This window comes from Suncus etruscus, chromosome 3 (genome assembly GCF_024139225.1).
Source record: "Suncus etruscus isolate mSunEtr1 chromosome 3, mSunEtr1.pri.cur, whole genome shotgun sequence".
In the NCBI taxonomy this organism is placed as follows: domain Eukaryota; kingdom Metazoa; phylum Chordata; class Mammalia; order Eulipotyphla; family Soricidae; genus Suncus; species Suncus etruscus.
Genome location: NC_064850.1, coordinates 39,895,889 through 39,915,222, shown reverse-complemented (window position 1 = coordinate 39,915,222; position 19,334 = coordinate 39,895,889). Strand labels below are relative to the sequence as shown.

At 49.3% G+C, this 19,334-nt stretch overlaps 2 protein-coding genes across 2 annotated transcripts in view; one reads left to right on the top strand and one right to left on the bottom strand.

The window, feature by feature from the left end:
* Positions 1–1,851: 1,851 nt before the first annotated feature.
* GSKIP (GSK3B interacting protein) lies at positions 1,852–17,027 on the bottom strand. The gene is made up of 3 exons (XM_049769907.1): positions 16,934–17,027; positions 7,195–7,453; positions 1,852–2,031 (listed from the first exon to the last, which is right to left on the bottom strand). The coding sequence occupies exons 2-3, from the start codon at positions 7,450–7,452 to the stop codon at positions 1,870–1,872; spliced, it is 420 nt and encodes a 139-aa protein (XP_049625864.1). The 5' UTR covers position 7,453; positions 16,934–17,027; the 3' UTR covers positions 1,852–1,869.
* A 946-nt stretch (positions 17,028–17,973) lies between these two features.
* ATG2B (autophagy related 2B) overlaps positions 17,974–19,334 on the top strand; it is a 100,914-nt gene continuing 99,553 nt past the window's right edge. The window contains exon 1 of the mRNA XM_049769916.1: positions 17,974–18,154. Within this exon, the coding sequence (XP_049625873.1) occupies positions 17,993–18,154 (162 nt within the window). The 5' untranslated portion in view covers positions 17,974–17,992. The remainder of the gene's footprint in view (positions 18,155–19,334) is intronic.

The window sequence follows — 19,334 nt, the reverse complement described above, 5'->3', positions numbered from 1 at the left end:
AGTGACAAGATTTATCTGAACTTTACAAATATTCTTTACCTTTAGCGTGAGGTAATGCGTGAAAAAATTTACACGAGAAGTCTGAGGCTGGAGTTCAGACTTCGTTGCCCAAAGCACCTGAAAAGTGGAGAATTCATCAAACATGACAAAATTGCTTCTGTGAAGTAGGATAAGGCCTGGTGCTCCAAACCGAACTTTATTTATTTTTGTGGGGGGCCCTGTTCTCCTGGCTCTGTGCCCAGAAACTGCTTCTGGTAGGCTCGGGGACAATATGGGATGCTGGAATCAAACCGAGTTCGTCCCGCGTTGGCCGAATGCAAGGCCCTACTGCTGTGCCATTGCTCTGGCCCCCCAAACCAAACTTTAGTCTGCTCCGGTCTATATGCTCTTCAAGTCTGGAAGGAGCTACTATTTAATGATGACAAAAAATTGGGGAGCTGAGTGATAGCAAAGCAGATAGGGCATTTGTTTTGCATGCAGTGGACCCAGGTTCTATCACTGGCATCCCATAGGGTTCTCTGAGCCTGCCCAATAATTTCTGAGCCAGGAATAACCCTTTAGTGTATGGCCTGAAACCCCTCCCAACCTTGTTTCTCACCAAAAAATCTTCAGCTGACCAATTTATGAAAGTGTGTCCTTGTTTAAGAGGCAGAAATTGTTCCACATTTCCAAAGCTACTGCTTTAGAAGACTCTGAAAGAAGCACTCTCCCCAGCCCTCTTCACTTAACATGTCGTTGAAAACACGTAGCAGCATGGTATTGTTTATTAAGTTTATAAAGTTTAATACCTGTACGAAAATATAAAATACAGAGTCTTCCTTTGTCAAAGATTTAAGTGTCTGAATGCTTCATTCATCCTTTGGTTTCAGACCCATACAATGCACTCATATGACATTGTAGACTGAGCATTAAGACAAACACTGTACATCTGTTGGGGGGCGGGGGAGGTCATGGAAATCCCAAAGCACAACATCATAGAAAGTAAATGCTGAAGCAAAAATACCTTCTGAATATATACTGTACATATGTAAACAAACATTCAGAATCAGAGTCAACACAGGCCAAAATAGTATTTTCTGGGAGATCAGAATCATCTTCAGTTGCTGTCATCCGGATCGCATATGCTGTTGGTTAAAAAGGAAAAAGAACAAAGCCTATTCCTACATTTGCTGATGTGCTTAAACATATTGAAAAGATTATTACATTCATTTGCTAGCGGTTTGTCCTCTTAGTTGGCTGGCAGTTGCAAATAAGGAATCAGAACTGTTTCAGTACCATTTTTTTTCCAGCTAATACTACATAAGTCATAGGTAACTAATACACCTTTATCAGTTCGTGTTTAGTAAGTAGATAGCCATGAAATTCAAATTTGTGCAGGGGAAACTAGTTGTTTGTTTGTTTCCAATAAGGCCAGGAGTCATCACTCCAAGTTCAGTTCAAGCTAGTAGTAAACCCCCTGATTTAGCAAACTGAGTCCAAGTGTAAAGTGAGGCCATTTTTAACATCTAAATTACTGTGCAAATTGAGACTTTCCTCTGTACGAGAGTGTGCTGGCAGCATCAAAGCCCTGGAATATAGAATGAAATACTGGTCGGGTTTTGAAATGGGACAGCTACTATCTAAAGAAATCTGGGTGTCTCGAGGGATGGTATCCCAGCAACCATCCTTAATGACTCGGAAACTAAAAGGTGGTTCCTAAGGCTGGGTAGAAGTCAGAAGCTGATATCTGAGATGTGCCACGACCAAGACACAAACCAAAGACGCATTTCAGCCGTGGCCAGGGTAAAAGTGGCTGGACACCGACAATCCAAGCCTCTGTCTACATTTCGGACCTGGACCCCAGCCCTCTGGAAAGGAGGGAAAGCTTTGTCAGGACTGGTCGTCCCTCTGCAGAGCTTCCAGTCTTTGCAGGAGTGCGTTGCCGAAGGCTTCCCGGTAGGCAGGGCTGAGTGTATCCAGCAGGGAATAGACGGTCTCGTGATAGGGCGCCTGCACGGCCTCGTCCACACGGTCGAAGGCATAGCCTACCACCTGCGAGAGAGACGCCACAGTGATTGCACGGCAGAGGTGTAGGAACTTCCTGAGGCACCACTTCTCCAGTTGCTACTTACCATCTCCATGTTTCAGCAGATCTTGCGCTACTGTAGCAAGTTAGAACACAGAGACAATGGGCACCAATTTACAGAAACACACAAAGGTCCTTCTAGTTCTATTCTTACAACTCAGAAAATTTTGGGGCCGGAGCCATAGCACAACAAGGAGGGCAAACGTTTGCCTTGTATGTGGCCAACTCAGGTTCGATTCTCGGCATCCTGTTTGGTCCCCCAGGCCTGCAAGGACTGATTCCTGAGCGGAGCTAGGAGGAACCTCTGAGAGCAGCCGAATGTGGCCCCTCAAACAAAAACAATCTCAGGAAGTTTCATTTACCCAGCCCTGATTCTAAAAGGAATGGAAAAGAGGGAATTTGAAAGGTCCACAAAACAGGGTTATTCTCCAAGTCCAAAAACATGCTCCCGGGGCTAGAGAGATAGCATGGAGGTAAGGCGTTTGCCTTCCATGCAGAAGGTCATCAGTTCGAATCCCGACGTCCCATATGGTCCCCCATGCCTGCCAGGAGCAATTTCTGAGCATGGAGACAGGAGTTTCCCCTGAGCACTGCCGGTATGACACACACACACACACACACACACACACACACACACACAAACAAAGCAGAAAACATGCTCCAGGTCTGGAGAGATAGCACACACACACACACACACACACACACACACACACACACACACACACACACACACACACACACACACACACACACACACACACACACACACAGCAAAAAACATGCTCCCGGGCCTGTAGAGATAGCACAGTGGTGTTTGCCTTGCAAGCAGCTGATCCAGAACCAAAGGTGGTTGGTTCGAATCCCAGTGTCCCATATGGTCCCCTGTGCCTGCCAGGAGTTATTTCTGAGCAGACAGCCAGGAGTAACCCTTGAGCACGGCCGGGTGTGACGCAAAAACCAAAAAAAAAACATGCTCCCACTTCAGTCAACTTTTTTAAAGATCTCTGTATATTTGGCGTTGTTTGGGGGCCACACCCAACTGTGCTGAGGAGTCAACCAAATAACTGGGATGGTTGTGTGCAAGGCAAGAACCTTATTTTGTGGACCATTGTTCTGGATCCAGAAACTGTAGCTTTTGTTTTTGTCTTTTTTTTTTTTTTGATCTCACGTGGCAGTGTTCTGGAATCGCTCATTGTGGGCTCAGGAAACCATATGGGATATTGAGAATTGAACCTGGATCATCTGTGTGCCTTTATAGTGATCTGAAAGCTTTTCACCTCATAGCTTAGTCAACTGTGACACTACAAACTCATAGTAAAATGTGAGACAGAATCATGTTATGTATATATGTATATATGTGTGTGTGTAAGAGAGAGAGAGAGACAGAGAGAGAGAGAGATAGTGCTGGGTATTGAAGTGGGATTGGCTCTATGCAAACACCTTCCCTCCTGTAGGTTCTCTCTGTCCCCCTCCCACCTCTTTTTTTGATCACATCCAGAGGAGCCCAGGAGTTACTCCTGTCTGTGTGAGAAACAAAACCCCTGAGCCTAAGACTAAGATGGTTCCAAACCCCAATAAAGTAATTCTTGAGACAGGTCAAAAGTTGTTTGTTTGTTTGTTTTGGGGTCACATCAGGTCAAACTTTAAGGTGTTTACTTTTTGGTTTTTGGGTTACACCCGGCAGTGCTCAGGGGCTACTCCTGGCTCTATGGTCAGGAATTGCCCCTAGAAGGCTCAGGTGGGCTATATGGGACACTGGGATTCGAACCACTGTCCTTCTGCATGCAAGGCAAACGCCCTACCGCTGTGCTATCTCTCTGGCCCTTTTAAGGTGGTTTTTTTTTTTTTTTTTTTTTTGGTTTTTGGGTCACACCTGGCAGCTGTCAGGGGTTCATCCTGGCTCTACGCTCAGAAATCACTCCTGGCAGGCTCGGGGGGACCATCTGGGATGCCAGGATTCGAACCACCGTCCTTCTGCATGCAAAGCAAACACCCTATCTCCATGCTATCTCTCCGGCCCCCTTTAAGGTGCTTTCTACTCTAAGCTAAGGCAGAGGGAGACTGCTTAGAGATAAAAGCACAGAATGTACCCTCCAAAGGAATGTGGGGATGTCAGCAATCTCCCTATTCTGTTGAGACAGAGGACGAGGTGGTTGTGGAATGTTCCACCAGATAAAGCTCCGAGTCAGAGAAAAGTTGAAACATCTATTCTATGAAATAATGTGCTTTGTGTGCAAACAGTTATAGGCCAATCAAGTATGTGGTGAAGAATAAACTGTATTAACCAATGAAATGCTTAAATTGTTGAAATCTGTGAGCCCTATAAAAACTGGTTAAGAATTTGCTTTGTGGTCCTTGTCAAGACTCCACTGAGTTTGATAAAACTTGGACCTGGGCTAGATGAATAAACTCCCTTTTGCACCTTCCATTATTAGAGGTGGTCTTTGATTCTCAGCTCTGACTCGGGTGTCAATGCGGACTCTACATCTGTGCTCAGGAATCACTCCTGGTAGTCACAGGGGACTATTTCAGGAGATCGAACTTGGGTCAGCATATGCAAGGCAAATGCCCCTACCAGCTGTTCCATCGCTCCAGCCCTTGACCCCATTTCTTTTCTTTTTTTTTTTTTAGGCCACACCCATTTGATGCTCAGGGGTTACTCCCGGCTAAGTGCTCAGAAATTGCCCCTGGCTTGGGGGGACCATATGGGACGCCGTGGGATCGAACCTCGGTCCTTCCTTGGCTAGCGCTTGCAAGGCAGACACCTTACCTCTAGCGCCACCTCGCCGGCCCCAACCCTGTTTCTATATTAAACAAATATAGAAAAAGTAGCAGGAACTCAAGCTGACTGACTTGTCCAAGATGACTAAAATTCGAATCTAAGGCACCACAGAAATAATACAGTAGGAAAGGAGCTTGTCTTGCAAGCAGCTGACCTGGGTTTGCTCCCTCGCCTCACCTATGGTTCTGGTTCCCTGAGTGTTACCATGAGTGATCCCTGAGCACAGAGTCAGAAACAAGATGTTAGACTGTTGGGTAAGGCTCCAAAATCAAAAATGAATACTGACCCTGATTAGAAAATCCTTCATACCTCATCAGTCAACCTAGAATTAATCAACATAAAAATGAATTTACCTGTGTTCACTTGTCTCTAGTTTTGTTCTTGCTTTTGGGTCACACCCACCTTAACTCAGGGGTTACTCTTGGCTCTGCATTCAGGAATGACTATTTTTGTTTTGGGGTCACACCCGGCTGTGCTTAGGGGTTACTCCTGGCTCTGTGTTCAGAAATCACTCCTGGCAAACTTGGGGGACTATATGGGATGCCAGGGATAGAACACACGGGTTGGCCATATGCAAAGCAAATATCCTACTCCAATGCTATCACTCTGGCCTCACTTTTCTCTAATCTTCATTTGCCTATTTCTATTACTTTGGATAATTTTTTTTTGGGGGGGCCCACACCTAGCTGTGTGCTTTTCTGGACCATATTCTAGGAGGAACTGAAGACTGAACTGGAGTCAGCCATGGACAAGGCAAGCACCTTAACTTCTATACTTTCTCTGGCTCTATTTCTATTTTTTTTTTTTTTTTTTTGGGTCACACCGGCAGTGTTCAGGGGTTACTCCTGGCTCTGTGCTCAGAAATCGCTCCTGGCAGGCTTGGGACCATATAGGATGTCAAGATTCGAACCACCGTTCATACTTGATTGGCTGCTTGCAAGGCAAATGCTCTACCGCTGTGCTATCTCTCTGGCCCTCTATTTCTATTTCAGCCCTCCTCCACCTCAAGGATGGGGATTCAACCCAAGATTTGACACAACTAAAACACTAATATAGCCCTGGCCAGATCCATGTCTAAATATGAGCTTCTAGACAAATGTCAGGATTTAGAAATGAATACATAACTGGGGCAATGCAGTGCCTCCCCCACACCCCCCACAACTCTCCCCTTGGCAGCTGGAGAAGCTGGGAGGGCCTACACACATAACACATTACTCAGATTCCACTTGACATGTGGCTTCTCAACAGTGGTCTATGGCTCTTTTTCCATGTGGGGGCTTACACCCTGCTCTGCTCAGGGCTTACTCCTGGCTCTGTGCTCAGAAGTCTCTACTGGCTGTGGTTTGGAGGACCATATGGGGTATTGGGGATCAAACTTGGGTCAGCTGTGTTTAAGGAAAGAATTCTGTCCATTGTAGTAAGGCTCTGGCCCTGGCCAACAGTTCGTAACAAAGAAAGATAAGCCAGAGGTCTCTGACTAGGTCAAGAACAGTGACTAAGGTTAAAGCTGATCCCTCTCCCCTCCCCTAAGTTGTTGCTGCATTAGGGGGTGGAATACTTGGTTGCAATACTTCCACCTATCTGTAGTGGCATGGGGGCTGCACTCTTGTGGCAGTTCCGGGGAACACTTACACTGGTCAATGTAGAGAGAGTAGAGATGTCTGGTCTCTTGGCCCATGTATACAAGGATAAATGGCTGAGCGATACTCCCAGGTCTCTCACTTGTACTTTTATCTTTGGGTCACATCTGTTGGTGCTCAAGGGACCCTATGTGGTGCTGAGGACTGAACCTGGGAAGGCCGTGTGCAAGGCAAGTGCTAGCCCAGTGTATCTCTGTAGAGCTGCTCCCAGGTAATGCTTTCTACTTTTCTCAAACTGCACCTGGGCATCGCCGTGTGTTCATTAAATTACCAAAGTCACATCTGTGTGCGAGCCACCAAGGTCACATGGGAATGACTCCAACAAAATAATACTTTGAAAATCAGAAGGTTTCCTTTTTCAAAACCCCTATCTTCACACACGGAAGGGATTTTAGAATAAAGGGCTGGAAAAAAGATATAGTAGGCAGTGTGCTTGCAGTGCATGTGGCTGACCTGGGTTTGATTCCCAGTACCACAGATGGTTTCCTGAACCTGCCAGGAGTGATCCCTGAACATAGCCAGGAACAAGCTCTGAGCACAGGTGGGTGTGATGCTGCCCCACCCCAAATGGAATAAAAGTCTCCTGACTGCTACAGGGTATGCCCCCCTCCAAAAATAAGTCTGGAAAGCAACTCCTCAGAGGCACCCTTTTTCACCAAGGACAATCAAGCAGTTCTAATCAATGGCCCTTTCCCCCAGACTCTCACCCGCAGCCCTGCCTCGGTGAGCTCTAGGCAGTATCGGTTCAGTTCACGGGTCTCCACGTTGATGTAGGCCACGTCGTCAGCACAGCGCAGGGTTTGGGAGACGAACATGTTGTTAACAGCAAAGAGGACGTCGCTGACCACCGCCTCGGCTTCCAGCCTCATGTCCTTCACGTCAGTTCCCTCTAAACCATTCAGCTCAGAACCTTCTTCGAACCCAGCCAGACTGCCTCGCTCCAGGTGGTCACAGTCTGTTTCCATCCTGCAACAGAAGCATTTCAAATCAGCTTAGGGAATAGTTTTCAAAACTTCCCATAGGACTTAAAGAGTCGTGTGCCTTATGACTTTTACTTGCTATAGAGCATTAAAAACAGCTTTAAGGGCCACACCGAGCAGTGGTCAGGGATTACTTATTTCTGACTCGTCAAGCAGGAATCACTCTTTTATTTTATTTTATTTTTTGGTTTAAGTTGGTTGAGTGCAAGTCAAATTCCCTACCCACTATATTATCACTCCGACCTGTACCTGCACCCTTTTCAAAGGAACTTGTGATTACATTGGGCCACCCCCCAAATCCAGGATAATACCTTCATACAAGATCTTCATTTAACCACAACTGCAAGGTGCCTTTCATGACCTACAGGAAACTCCTCCCCTATTCTCCAACTATCTGCAGGAATAAGATGGCAGTCAGGGATGTCACCTCTGTCCATCCTTGGAACTCGCAATTCCCTTTCAAAAATTGGGCATTGGGATGTGCCAGAATGTGTGATTTTTTGGGCCAGAGTGGTGGTGCCAGGCGTGAAGCATCTGCCTTGCGCTCTCTAGCCTAGGACGGACCACGGTTTGATCCTCCGGCGTCCCATATGGGCCCGAAAGCCAGGAGTGATTTCTGAGCGTATAGCCAGGAGTAACCCCTGAGCATCAACGGGTGTGGCATAAAAACAAACAAACAAAAAAAAAAAGAATGTGTGTGGGCCCGAGAGATAGCACAACGGCATTTGCCTTGCAAGCAGTCGATCCAGGACCAAAAGTGGTTGGTTCGAATCCCAGTGTCCCATATGGTCCCCCGTGCCTGCCAGGAGCTATTTCTGAGCAGACAGCCAGGAGTAACCCCTGAGCACTGCCGGGTGTGGGCCAAAACCAAAAAAAAAGAATGTATGATTTTGATTTGTGTCTGTGTCGTGGATCTTGGGAGGGCACAATCAGCAGTGCTTAGATATAATTCCTGGCTCCATGCTTGTGGGTCTGTGTAGAATCGAACATCAAACACAAGCCCCCACATACAAGGAGTGTACTCCCTGAGTACCTCTCCTTTTTTTTTGAGGGGATGGGGCCCATTCTCTCCCTGCTGTACTACCTCTCCAGCCTCTCTACCACCCCTGGCTTACTCTCGGCTCTGAGCTCAGCGGAACATATATGGTGCTGGGGATTTGAAGTCGGGTCTGCTGTGTGCAAGGTGTCTTAGAAGCCTGTCTGTCCTCTGTCTAGCCCATTCTGCAATAGCTCAGTTCAGTTTCATCATATCTCCTCTCCCTCCTCTTCCATGCCACTGATATATAGTCAGCATTTTTCTAAGCATGACGTCACTAACTCAAGGTGTCTTCTGGTAGTAATGGGTATGTGTATGTGTGTGACTGACTCCCCAACTCCATCAGGGCAAGTACTCTGAGGCCAAGAACCCTGCCCCCACTCCTTCACAGTGACCCAGAGCTGGAGGGCAGCGGGGTGTGGAAGGCTAGTTATCATGTGACAGTGCAGAAATCCCTACCAGTTCCAGGGCTGGAGAGATAGCATGGAGGTAAGGTGTTTGCTGTGCAAAGGACAGTGGTTCGAATCCTGGCATTCCACATGGTTCCCTGAGCCTGCCAGGAGTGATTTCTGAGTAACCCCTGAGCACAGCTGGGTGTGACCCAATAACAAACAAACAAACAAAAAACAAGCAAAAAAAAAAAAAGAAATCCCTATCGGTTCCTAGTAACTGCCACCAACCAATCTGCCCTTTTCTCATTTCCCTTAGCCCTGGAGGATGATGGGGGGCAAGAATTTAAAGTTATACCTGGAAAACTACAGAGGTTGCAATCCAGTAATTAGACACAGAAACTTATGCACAGGAAAAGCATATGCAAACATTAATCCTCATACATGGATTTTAGTACTAGAAATTTACAGAAACATATCACACACCCTACCCTGAACTTGAGATATGATCAATCCTGGTTTGATCCTCTGAATCCCAAGTGGCCCTCAAAACTGCCAGGAGTGATCTTTGGCCATTCAGCAGGTGTTAACTCAAAACCAAAGTAATTAAAAAAAAAAAAAAAATCTGTAGAATGCAGCTATATTTGTGATTTAAATACAATGGCTATTTTTCCCTACCTGTGCAAGTTATAAAAAGATCGTGCATCTCACTTTCAACCATGAGACATACATGTGCTCCTGCTGCTGGGCAGGCAGAGGTGAAGACTCCAATGCTGATCTGAGAAGTCTTTAGCTGCAAATTCAACAACACTACAACCTGTAAACAGGCTTCCCTGAAGCCCATGACTTGAAGGAGACATTAACAGCTTGTTTTCTTTATTTGGGGGGGGGTTTGTAGGGGGGTATACCTGACAGTACTCAGGGATCACTCCTGGAGGCTTAGGGATCATTGGATGCTGGGGATCAAACTTAGGATGGTTGTGTGCAATCTACCCACTATACCATTTTTAATTGTTTTTTTTGTTTGTTTGTTTTTGGGTCACACCTGGCAGCACTCAGGGGTTATTCTTGGCTCTATGCTCAGAAATCGCCCCTGGCAGGCACAGGGGACCATATGGGATGCTGGGATTCGAACCACTGTCCTTCTGTATGAAAGGCAAATGCCTTACCTCCATGCTATCTCTCCAGCCCCCATTTTTTTTTTCGGCCACACCCATTTGATTCTCAGGAGTTACTCCTGGCTAAGCACTCAGAAATTACCCCTGGCTTGGGGGGACCATATGGGACGCTGGGGGATCGAACCATTGTCCTTCCTTGGCTAGTGCTTGCAAGGCAGACACCTTACCTCTAGCGCCACCTTACCGGACCCCCAGCCCCTATTTTTTTTTTTTTTTTTTTGGTTTTTGGGTCACACCTGGCAGTGCTCAGGGGTTATTCCTGGCTCCAGGCTCAGAAATTGCTCCTGGCAGGCACAGGGGACCATATGGGGCGCCGGGATTCGAACCGATGACCTCCTGCATGAAAGGCAAACGCCTTACCTCCATGCTATCTCTCCGGCCCCATAATGATGCCTTTCTCCTATATCTGATGTTACTACTTGATGTCTTCCTTTCCTTTTTTTTTTTTGGTTTTTGGGCCACACCCGGTGACGCTCAGGGGTTACTCCTGGCTATGCGCTCAGAAGTCACTCCTGGCTTGGGGGACCATATGGGACGCCGGGGGATCGAACCGCGGTCCGTCTCCTAGGCTAGCGCAGGTAAGGCAGGCACCTTACCTCGAGCGCCACCGCCCGGCCCCACCAGCCCCCATTTTTAATTATTTTGTTTGTTTCTAGGCTACACTCGGTAGTGCTCAGGGGACCATATGGGATGCCAGGGATCAAACCCAGATCTGGGTTGGTCGCATGCAAGCAAATGCTCTATTACTATAACACTCCAGTCCCCACTGTAGTATATATATATAGGGTGGTTGGGCCACATTTTGCAGACATTCAGAAGTTACTCCTGGCTCTGTGCTCAGAAATCACTCCTGGCAGACTGGCGGGAACCTATGGGATGCCGGGGACAGAACCTGGATCGGCTGCATACAAGGCAAATGCCCTACCAGCTGTGCTATCACTCCGGTCAGACCACGTACTATTGCTATAGCTCTGAATATTGTTTGTTAGCTTTGGTGGTATTTTCTGGGAGAAGGGAAGCAGCATACCTGGAGGGAGGTACCAGGCCTTACTCCTGGCTCTGTGTCAGGTTTGGAGGGGGTTTAAGGGGTGCCGGGGATTGAACCCAGGTTGGCTGCATAAAAGGTATTATTCCAGCTGTGCTATCACTCCGGGCCCTTTTCTTGTTTTTGTGCCACTGGTAACACTCAGGGGTTACTCCTGGCTCTATGCTCAGAAATCACTCCTGGCAGGCTTGGGGGACCATATGGGATGAACCCAGGTCCATCCTGGGTCGGCCGCATGCAAGGCAAATACCCTACTGATGTGCTATCTCTTCACCCCCTCCTTTTGTTTATTTATTTAGCCACATGCAACAGCAGTGTTCAGTGGTTATTCCTGGTTCTGTGCTCAGAAATGACTCGGTGGGATTGGGGGACAATATGGGATGCCAGGGATCAAACCTGGGTCAGCTGCATGCAAGACAAATGCCCTACCCATTATGCTACAACTCTGGTGCTCACTTTTTTTTTAAAACTATTGACTGATTATTAGTCTTTGGGCCAATCAGTGCCCAGGAGTTACTGCGGGCTTTGTACTCAGAAATAACCCCTGGCAGGCTGGGGGACCATATGGGATGCTGGGATTTGAACCACCATCCATCCTGATTGACTGTGTTTAAGTCAAATGCCCTACTGCTGTGCTCTCTCTCTGGCCCTAGGAATTCATTTTGAAAGAGAACACATTCTACAATCCCCAAGATAATTACTGGGCCAGGATCATGTCACAGGCGGAGCTCTGAGGCTGGCGGAGACTGTCCCCTATAAGGAGAATCAAGCTGCTAGTGGAAAGAAAACACTAGGCCATCAAACTTCACATCTACAGAGAGGGTCGAGGCCTCCTTTTACTGGCTTCTGAGTGAACTCTATGGCACCCCTTTCCTCCACCTCTGTCACTGTCGTTTAATGGGTGGGTGACTGAAGCCATTTTGTTGAACATCCAGTTTTACCTATAAACTGGTTTGGGCACCACATTCTAGTTCTTTTAAACTGTGTTAATAGTTATGTCTATTTTGACATATGGTCAACGAGAAACTCAAACTGAGCTTAGGAATCATTCCTGGAAGAGCTTGGGGGGATATTATGGGGTACTGGGGACTGAATCTGTGTCTGCTGTGTGCAAGGCAAGCCCCCATTCTATCTCTTGGGCTCCAAGAGAGCCAGTGAAATCTCCGGAAAGCCTATACCTAATTACATAAGACCTGACAATCATTAACTGGTAATGTCAACTCAAGGAAAACGAGATAGGTTTACAAGAAATATTCACTTCCAGCAGACACTGAGAAATATATATACATACACAGTCAATAAAGCTCTCTCAAACCTGAGATAACATAACCAAAACTATTGCTAAAACAATAGCCATTCACCCCACCACTTTTGTATTCCTTTGCATGCCTTGAACTGAACAAATAATTACTCTTGATGTTATCATGCTAAACAAGGCCGTTTTCTTCATAAATACTTCTTGCTGTCCTTGGGTAAACACTGCTGGAGAGTGAGTACAGAGTGAGTCAACCAAATCCATGCAGGGGCTGGAAGGATGAGACAGACAATTCTGTTCTCTAACCCCTCTAAACAGCTGCCATTTGCACGGCCTCCTGCCTTACATCCCCATTCTCTAGTCTGGACCCTGACTTTATTCCACCAGAGAAATGTCACTGCCTGAATTGTCTCTTCTGCCTAACTTGATATTAGAAAGTCACACTACTGAGATAATAGTCATGCAGGGCTCTGAACTGATTACAAAGGCTTAATAAAATGATGCCCACAGAACTTAAAAGACCCCACAAAGGGAATGTAAACCCCACAAAAGGGGACTTAAAACCCCTCTTAAAATGCTTGTCTTCATCACAAACCTTTGTGAATCTTTCTCCTCTAGCACAATCTTGGGGCCCAAATGCCCCGAAATCAGTTTTCTCTATTAGGTGGAACATGACAAACTGAGGAGATGCTGCTCTGGCTACGTGGGAGGCACCCTCAGGCAGGGCAGGGCAGGGCTGGACTCAGGGTGTTCAGAGAGAGCTGGAGAAAAGACACAGTTTTTGTAGAGGGCTGGATGATAATACAGCGGAGTGGAGAGGGCATTTGCCTTGCACACGGCTGACTCAGCTTCAATTCGACCATAAGGCCTCCTGAACACTGCCAGGAGTGATTCCTGAGCACTGAGCAGGAGTAACAGATCAGGAGTCCTCATAGAACAAATGCTCACAGTCTGCTTGCACTGGACCAAAAACTACTGGGCTATGCAGAGAAATCTGGCTTGAGTTTCCGTAGAAAGAATTTTGTTTGGTGCCATACTTGGCAGTTACTCCTGGCTCTGCACTCAGGGATCACTCCTGGAGGGGCTCAAGGAAACATATTAGGGTGCCAGGGATTAAATCCAGGTTGGCCCTGTGCAAGGCAAACATGGTCGCTGCTGAACTGTCTCTTGGACTACAGAATTTTTCTCTGAATCGTCTCCTTCTCATAAAACGCTAAACCTTTTCTTTTTCTCTGAGCACATTTTTGATTTTTTAAACCTAAAATTGTATATTCCGCTGCAATCTTTCACTCCTAAATAAATGCTTGGTTGTGTCTCACTCTGGCTTTTCTAGTTGAGGTAAACAGTTCCTTCTTATGCCATAACACAACAGCGAGAAACTAGCTCTTTTTCATCTGCTGGGATAAATGGGGAAAACTCATGGTGTTAGTGTTGGGGGAGACCAATCCCCAGTTCTTTATTATTTACTTCTTTACGGACCACACTTAATTTTGTTTCACCGAGCATTCAAGACCTCAAAGGCCTGCTAAAGTCTGCTTTGTCCTGTATGAGACAGAATGGCCACAGAATGGCCATCCACAGAGTGAGACAACAGCCAAGTCACAGCCTTCAAGCATCTCAAAGGGACTGGTGTGACTGAAATTTCAGTCACTATTAGTCAGCTGGGGGCAGCATCTTTTATGTTTCCCACAGCAGAGTCTGGAGAGTCCCTGCAAACTGAAAAAGGAGCTAGCATGGAGATTAAAGGGCTCTATATACAATCCGGGGCACTGGACTGTCCATGCTCCCACCAGGTCACTCTGATTTGGAGCAAAGTGCTCGGATCACGTCATTCACACACCCTCTCTAAACAGAAGGGGAAAATGAGCATCTAAGGTCAGGGGACATTGAGAGCAGAATGAGGGCCTGTGGTTGGCACCCAGGAAACACAAGAAAGCTTTCCACTCCTTATATACTATTAAACCTAAATTCTGGGGGCCAGAGAGATAGTATGGAGGTAGGGCGTTTGCCTTGCAATCATAAGGTCAGTGGTTCGAATCCCGGCATCCCATATGGTCCCCTTAGCCTGCCAGGAGCGATTTCTGAGCATAGAGCCAGGAGTAACCCCTGAGCGTGCCAGGTGTGACCCCAAAACCAAAAATAAATAAATAAGTAAATAAACCTAAGTTTTGAGGGGTAACTTGAAAGCAGAAAGTCAAGAGCTGGAAACACCGTCTGAAGGACTCCAGATCTGATGCTCTTTCAACTACAGGAGGGAGGAGTGGTGACAGCAGCTTTGCTGTACTTGAGAGTCTGAGAGTAGAACCCTGTTAACATCCCATTCCTGTTCCCTGAAAGATCGGCGCATACCATCAGCATTTTGTTTTGTGGCCCCACCAGGTGATGCTCAGGGGTTACTCCTGGCGGTACTTGGGGGAAACCATATGGGATACTGGGGCTCGAACTTGGGTGGACTGCATGCAATACAAGTGCCCTGCAGCATCATTACAGCTTCAAACCCTCCTCTAGCTTTTATTTCATGTTTTACATGGGTTTCTTTGGAGGTTTGGCACAAACCATTTGATTTCTAGAATTTAACTTTTAATCTGTCCTTTTTTTCCTGGCTGCTGTTTTGGGCCATACCTGGCAATGCTCAGTTAGTGCTTATTCCTGGCTCTGAGCTCAGGGATCACTCCTTGGCAGTGCTTGGGGGACTATATGTGGTGCAGGAGGTGGAACTTGGGCTGGCCATGTGAAAGGCAAGTGCCCTACATGCTATATTATCTCTTTGTCCCTGAAAAAGTCAATTGTGCAGATTTATTTTAAGTACATTTAACCTTTGAAGACTTATTCTAATTCCTGTCATTTTGTGCAAATATTATATACATACATATACACACATATGCATGCATATTTCTTTTGTTTTTGAGTCACACTGAGCTGTGCTCAAGGATCACACCTAGGGGGCTAAGAGGATATTATGTGGTGCTGGGGATAGAATCAGGGATGGGAGATACTTGGCATAGCAAATGCTCTGGCCCCTGTAGGAATTTTTTAATTCAATGTAACTTGATTTTCTCCAACTTGACAGTAAGCAACAGGCTTTTCCAGGGCAGGGGTTTAATCTGCTCCAGGCCCTGGCAGCATCCTACCTCGCCTCTGGAGCTATCCCATCCCATAAATAGCAAATAAGGGAATGCACCTTCCACTCTAGAACGTAAATAAAATTTCCTGGGCTCGGAGAGATAGCACAGTGGCGTTTGCCTTGCAAGCAGCCGATCCAGGACCCAAGGTGGTTGGTTCAAATCCCAGTGTCCCATATGGTCCCCCGTGCCTGCCAGGAGCTGTTTCTGAGCAGACAGCCAGGAGTAACTCCTGAGCACCGCCGGGTGTGGCCCCAAAACAAAAACAAACAAAAACAAAAACAAAAATATAAAATTTCCTGACATTCCTGACTCATCTTTTATGTACCGGGAATAGAACCTAGAATAGATCTTCCCTAGGTACAAGCCAGGTGCATGCTCAACCCACTTGTTTTTCTCACGCCACTAATAGTGGAAGCATCTACTTAATAGACCTTAGAATGTTTTTTGAGCTACACTTGGCAGTGCTCAGGAATTACTCTGGCGGGCGCCGAAACAATACTTACTGATGCCACGGTAGAGCCCTGGTCGGCTGTGTGCAAGGAATGTGAATGAAGAACAAGGGAGTCACTGAACAGCTTAGGAGACTCTATAAATAAGAGGCCAGGCAGTAGGGACAACACAGCGCGCATAGGGCGCTTGCCTTGTCGACCTGTTTGGATTCCTAGCATACCATGTAATTCCCTTAAGTTCCTGAGTGCACTGCCAGGAGTAACTCCTGAGCATCGCCCATGTAGCCCCAAAACCCAAAATTATAATCATTCAAACACAAACTGGAAACACCCGGTTCTAAATGGGGGGGAGGGGAGGCCCAGCTTTGTTCATCTAACATTTTCTGTGTTGTTTCGAAGAGGCGTTCAGGGGGTAGGGATCAATCAACCACTCAACAGGCCTACTTGAAGACTTCTCATTGTTGTGGGCCACTCAAGAATCACTCCTGGCAAGCTCGGGGGAGCATATGGGATGCAGGGGATCGAACCCGAATCGGTCAGGTGCGAGCCAAACGCTAAGACCCCCTTTAAGACATTTCACTCGCTCAACTAAAGCCTCCTCCGGCCGCAGCATCAGCATCCTTGAAGCCTCCTCGGATCCTGGGTACCACCACCACTCCCGGGGCAAGGCTGCTCGGGGCGTCTGGCCGACGCTGACTGCGGGCCAGAGTCTGATCCGGGACGGAGGGCCGGCCCCGGGTCGCCGAAGCACGGCCCCCACCCAGGCCCTTCCCAGGGCGCCGCGCGGCCGAGGCTCTGCTGACAATGGGCGTCGCGGCCGAGAGAAGCCGGCGGCCGGTTCCGGGTTCCGAGTTCCGGGGTCTGAGGCGCTCGGCCCCGCCCCCGGGCCCCTCTCGGATCCCCAAAGAGACCCCTTCTCCCCACGGCCCCGCACGGCCCAGCCCAGCGGCCGGCCGGCCCGCCCCCGAGCCCGCTCGCCAGTCGCTCACCTGCGCCACTACGCGTCCTCCTCGCCTCCCTCCAGAGGCGTCTCGCGCCGACCCACGGCGCCGCCCCCGGCTCGGCTCCGCCCCCGGAGACCGAACCGCTTCCTTCCGGGACCAAGGCCACGCCCCCACGCAGCCGGAACTGCTCCTCTCCGAGCTCCAGGCCACGCCCTTAAGCCGGAACTACTAACCTCCAGGCTCCAGGCCACGCCCCCCAAGCCAGAACAGCTCCATTCTGGGCTCCAGCCTACCCCCTAGAGCCGGAACCCCGCCTCCCTGGGCTCCAGGCCACGCCCACAATCAGCGTATCCGCTCATCTCCGGACTCCAGACCACGCCCCCAGAGCCGTAACCCCGCCTCTCTGGACTCCAGGCCTCGCCCACTAAGTCCACTAAGTCGGAACTGCTTCTCTCCGGGCTCCAGGCCACACCCCCAGAGCCGGAACCCCGCCTTATTGGACTCCAGGCCACCCCCTTCCCCCAAGCAGCCGGAACAGTTCCTATCCGGGCTCCAGGCCACACCCCCAGAGCCGGAACCCCTCCTCTCTGGACCCATCAGCCCACGCCCCCTCTAGCTTCCTCACCACGCCCCCTTGACACAAGCACAACGTCACTTCCGCCAGTCCCGCCGCGGCCGCCTCCTCCGCCGCGCGCCGCTGGAGTCGGCGTCTCGCGAGCGCGCACGGCCGGAGCGTCCCGAGCGTCGGGCGCGCGCGTCGCGGATGACAACAAACTGGTCGTGTGGCGGCTGTGGCGGCGGCTCCAGCCCGACCTCGCGCGCGCCAGGCCCCGCCGCCTGCCCGCGGCCGCTCTTGAAGGAAGAAGAAGCCTCTCCCGGAGCCGTGTAGGATTGATTCTTCGACCTGGGAAGACCCCCCGGGTGTGGGCTCTCTGCTCCGGGCCTTGCGCGATGGGGTCGTCGTCCTGAGGGAGGAGGGACGCCGGGCGCAGGCCGATTACTCGGTGGCCATGGAGGGGCCGGCCCGGGCTTAGGCCCCGTCGGCCGGGACCGAGGCGACACTGTCGGTCGCAGCCTGTGCTGGAACCGCCGGCCGCCGTCACCATGCCGTGGCCCTTCTCCGAGTCCATCAAGAAGCGGGCCTGCCGCTACCTGCTGCAGCGCTACCTGGGCCACTTCCTGCAGGAGAAGCTGAGCCTGGAGCAGCTCAGCCTGGATCTCTACCAGGGCACCGGCTCCCTGGCCCAGGTCCCCCTGGACAAGTGGGTAAGAGCAGCCGGGGGCCCCTGGGCCTGATGTCGGTGGCTGTCACCCCTTGGCGTGGAAATACCTGCTGGTGGGACCCCACTGTGGCCGAACCCGGAGGAACAGGCTCCAGTGTTTTATGGGCAGCAAGTTTGTAGCCAGCACCCTTCCCCCCATGCACCCCATCACGTGTTGCAGAGAAAAAAAAGAAAAGAAAAACCTCATGGAGGCTCTCAGGGACCTTGGATATCCGGTTTTGGGGGTCCCCCCGAGAAGGTGGGACTGCTGACAGCCGGAAAGGAAAGCTAAGAGAATGAACACGCTCCCCCCCCAACTAAGATGTCTGTAGACCAAGTGGGTTCGAGGCCGAGCGTGCCTTACCGCACCGGGTCACTGGCGTTTTGGGGCTCGATGATGTGCTTCCAAGGGATCCTTAGGGTCCCCTGGTTCAGGAGCGGCGCTTGCAACCCCGCACGCTCCTGATGTTGTGGGGTTCTTTCTGCCTGTTGCTTCCCGTGACAGGTCTTGAAAAGCAAGGTGTTGCCAAAGAGCCGAAGCTGCTGCTCGCAGACAGATGTCTGCAAACCTGTTTGCTCCGTCGGAGGGGGCGGAGCTGCCTTCCGGCGTGTACCCCAAGGTGGCCCGGATAGGTTTGGGCTCCCGGGTGCCGAGGTCTTATCCTGCCTGGCTTCGGATCAGAGACCCGTGGGTGGTCATTCCCCCAGTACCTTCGTTTCTTATCTCTTTCCTCCCCTCCCCGCTCCCTTCCTTTCAGGATTTAACTCTGGTTCTGCAACTCAGGAATTGATAACTCCGGGCTCGGGATATCTTATGAGATGCCGGGGGTCAGACTCAGTTCTGCTATGTGCGAGGCAAACACCCCCACCCGCTCTACTTTCTCTGGGGCTCCCCAGCCCTTTATTTTCACACCCGAGCTCGCTGCTCCCTGTGCCGGTTGTTTGGGAGAGTGTAGAAACCTTTCCAGCCTGTGTCTGACGATTCTGAAAGCCTGACTTTACACAGTTTGCGTTCAGAAAAATCACGAACAGGTGTTTTTTTTTTTCCTGTGGTAGTTGTAGGAAATGAAAAAGAAAAAAAAAACACAAAACATTACCCGGGCGAGAGGGAGTGATGGAGGAGGGGAAAGGAGAGAGAACAAACTGCAGGTAGTGATTGCTTTGCACCTGGTAGTATGTTATGG